At 40.5% G+C, this 3,782-nt stretch overlaps 1 protein-coding gene across 1 annotated transcript in view; it reads right to left on the reverse strand.

The window, feature by feature from the left end:
* GDA (guanine deaminase) overlaps window positions 1-3,782 on the reverse strand; it is a 41,428-nt gene that overhangs the window by 27,855 nt on the left and 9,791 nt on the right. Inside the window, 1 exon segment of the mRNA XM_008585534.1 lies at window positions 2,753-2,860. Coding sequence (XP_008583756.1) covers window positions 2,753-2,860 — 108 coding nt within the window.

Here is a 3,782-nt window from a genome sequence, read left to right on the forward strand (position 1 = left end):
AAACATTTATGTACATCATAGGTATTATATATATGACAAAAAACTGAATACGATGAACATGTAGTATGTGTGTATGTGTATGTGTGTGTGTGTGTGTGTGTGTGTGTGTGTGTGTGTGTGTCTGTACAATCTCAAGACAAATTTTTCCAATAAAATCTTTTCAGATTCCAAACTATAGCAAGAACAAATATAAAGTACTCCTTGGAGAGAGCAAGAGCCTAGCTATTTGTGGCAACCTGCCTCTTCTGTTGTTGGCCTTTTAACAAAAGAGCTCAGTGGCCATCATAAAGACATCCAGAATGATTTGCTCATAGAACACTGGAATCTGAGCAAAGACAACTGAGTTTTAGCGCATGTTCTGACTATAGTTAGGTGTCTTGGGGCAGGTCAGTACTTTTCTTCGGGCTTCCATTCTCATCTCTCACATGAAAGGTTTGGGCTTAGTTGAATGATTTTCCAAATTTGGGGGCTTTGGTTATGTTATTCATATGAAGACTCACAGAAACCCAATATGTAGAAGGCATAAAAAAGTTGCCCCTCAGGATGAAGCAGGATTGAGACTCTGGGACCCTGTCCCCATTCTGTTCCCTTTGTTGGTTTCCAGAATGAGTTCATCTGCAGAAAACAGTTTGAAAATAACTGAGCTAGACAATCCTGCAATCATCGAGAAAGAGCTTGTAAGAATCTACATGGAAGCAAAGCAAGTACATGCTAGGTCCCCACACCGACCTTCCTCCAGGGCACCAGAAAACCCGAGAGGGTGGAAAGTGCTCTTGAGACACAACACTTAGGAGTAACCACCTCAACCCCTAGCCTAAAATAAAAATCATTTCAGACCAATCGGTGATCATTATACATTATGGGAAATAACTCATGAGCAAATTAATACTTCCAAGAATGGCAATGCCATTTCTCTCTCTCCATGAGGTAGAATATGCATTGCCAAATAAACAAAAGAAAAACATAGCAATATTCTAAAATCAGGCGTTCGACCCAGATGACGAGCTCTCTCTCTGGCCTTGAAGAAATCCAGGACCTCAATGAAATGCATTGGCATAGGAAGAGAAGGACAACCAGATGATTGATGTCTTTGATAAGTAAGAGTAAATGCACATACCCCATACACATCCCTCCAGCAAGGCTAGACTTGATTTTGTCATGTGTCCCTTTCATTCTATTTTTTCATGTATTTTTTTATGAGCAGAAAATCTACTGAAATATTCGTTTGGGTTTTGTTCATTTTATTCCTCCTCTCATCATGGAAAAGTAACTAAATCTTTGCATCCCCTAAACTTAAAGCTTTATGAATCACAGAAATTGACAAAAATTCTGTCATAGATATTGTCTGTGAAAACCAGGGCTCCTAGGTTTTCATAAACAATTCACTTAGAGGTAAATTGTGCCCAAATATCTGTGAGGGCTTAGAGCTGATGAAGTAGAAGCTTCTGGATCTGCATAGGGGAGATTACCCAAGACAAGGAAAAGGAATGGGATTCTTGAGAGTTCTATTAGTTTTCTTTTGCTGCTGTAACATATCACCATAAGTTTAGCAGCTTTAAACAGCAACCATTTATTATCTTACACTTCTGTGCATCAGAAATCTGGGCACAGCCTTGCTCAATTGGGTGCTGGGTTCAGGGACTCCCAAGGCTGAAATCAAGGTGTCAATCAGGCTGGGCTCTTATCTAAAGGCTCTGGGGAGGAATCTGCTTCAGGTTTATTCAAGTTGTTGGCAAAATTCAGTTCCTTTTGATTGCAGGACTGAGATCCCTGATTTCTTGACACATTTCCATGTATTTTTTTTTTACTTAAACATAATTGATTTTACACATTTGTGAGGTACAGAGTTGACTATCATGTTTGCATGTATTTTTTAATGTCATTTGTATTTTACTTTCTGAGGAACAGAAGCATTGTTTCCAAAGTAGAAACATCATCTGAGTTTTGAATTTTATCTCCAGGAAAGAACTGTGTGGGATTGAATAAAACATCCAAACACCATAAAAAAATAACAGGGCAGATGAGAATAGTTAATGGGCCTTAAGAAGATAGATCTTTAAAAAAAAATACAACGCTAAAAAATGGTGAAGAATAAATGTGTTGCTTTTGCCACAACCTGCCCTTTTTTGTAAGGTAGTCAACTCTTAAAAGGAGAAATTTTAGTACAGTATGTAATTAAGCTCAGATGGGGGAAGGGAAGCTCCCAATTTTAACCCAGCTGTAAGCTTTAAAAAGTGTTTTATTTCTAAATTGCTGCAACTTAATGACAAAGTAAGATACACTTTTTTGTTCCTGATTTTAAATTAAGAAAGTTGGAACAAAAGGGCTTTTAAACACATTTCTGTAAGGTAGAAATTAGGTTCTTTTTGCTTTTTAAATAATAGCTGGTTCTACCAAAAATAAAAGTATAAAACACCAAGAAAGTAAAATAAAAGAGAAGTAGGAAAAAAATGCATTGAATGTATCCTACAGAGAACAGGTAAACGGTCTGTCATCGATCTTGCTATTACTTATGAAGATGTCCTCGACCTTTGAAGACTGAGAACATTGAGAGTAAAAGGAACTTCAGGTTTCTTAACTATGAAGTTAAGGAATTGGATTGGGTGATGTCTGTAAGGGTCCTTCCTGCCTTGTTATGCTATGACTTTAGGATAGCTCAGTAGAAGAACTGGAGATTACTGGAGATTACAATTTAGGGTATCAGGAAATCTTGCAGGTACAGTTAGAGGCAAAACAGAGGAAAAACACCTACCTGAATGTGCAAATCATGGTTCTTAGCAATGTTGCCCAGTTCACCCATCAAAGTCTCAGAACAGGAAAGAGAAAATCGTGGTGTCACTATGGGCTTCACTCTTGAATACTGGAGACAAATAAAAACAATTGATAAGGAAATTATGGATATCATAAATGGGTAGCACCCCCCAAAATGCATATCATATATAGCAAGATGATTTTATGTCCTCATTTTAAAGGGCAATGCCCTCAGTCTGAGAGTAGGTGGAAGTGCTGGGTTTTGTAGAAACAGCTCACAGTTGAGGATAAAGGAAAGTATTTTCTTCAGCACTGAGTTCAACAGAAGACTCCATCCCAAATGATAGACACTCCCCTTCCCTCACTCAGATGCAGCCTAGACTTGGTGGACTTTATGAAGACAGCAGGAGGCAGAAGGGAAGTTTTAAAGGAGAGTGCTGGGGAGACTAAAAGTGATGTGGTGGTCTCTTCCCCTTTCTACGTGTGGTGGAGGTGTGCCAGCCACTGCCTCCCTGAGAACTATTCAGTTGCAGAATCAGCTCTGGTGCCACCCGAGGTGAGTGGCCAGGCAGGAGAGGACTTGTAGAGGAGAGGTGAGGACAAGAATGTACAGAGTTCCACCCAGGTCTCCCCAAGTTTAGACTGAAAGAAATTCTGAGGTTTCTTTTGGTTTCCTATCAGACCTCAAAAGGCAAGGATCAGGCTTGCCAATCGAAGAGATTGCCCAGTAGAGCCACAGACCAGCCTGCTGGGGGTGGAAGCAGGAAATAGGGTTGTCTCCATAGGCTCACCAAAGCCAACACACTGCAAAACAGGGCACCTGGCCAAGTGCCTGAAGGTCATCTGATGGCCACACATGTATGGACCACGGCAGCCAGTGGCTGGGGCATCACTGCCTGTGTTTCAGATCACAGCGGGGGTACAAGTGGCCTGCGCCAATGTTGACATAGCTACCAGAATCCCACAACTTTCTGATTCCACCTATCTGCCCATATCCATGATGTCCTCTCTTCCCTCCCTAGTCACCAGTC

The sequence above is a fragment of the Galeopterus variegatus genome, unplaced genomic scaffold (assembly GCF_000696425.1).
Source record: "Galeopterus variegatus unplaced genomic scaffold, G_variegatus-3.0.2 Scaffold3611, whole genome shotgun sequence".
NCBI lineage: Eukaryota > Metazoa > Chordata > Mammalia > Dermoptera > Cynocephalidae > Galeopterus > Galeopterus variegatus.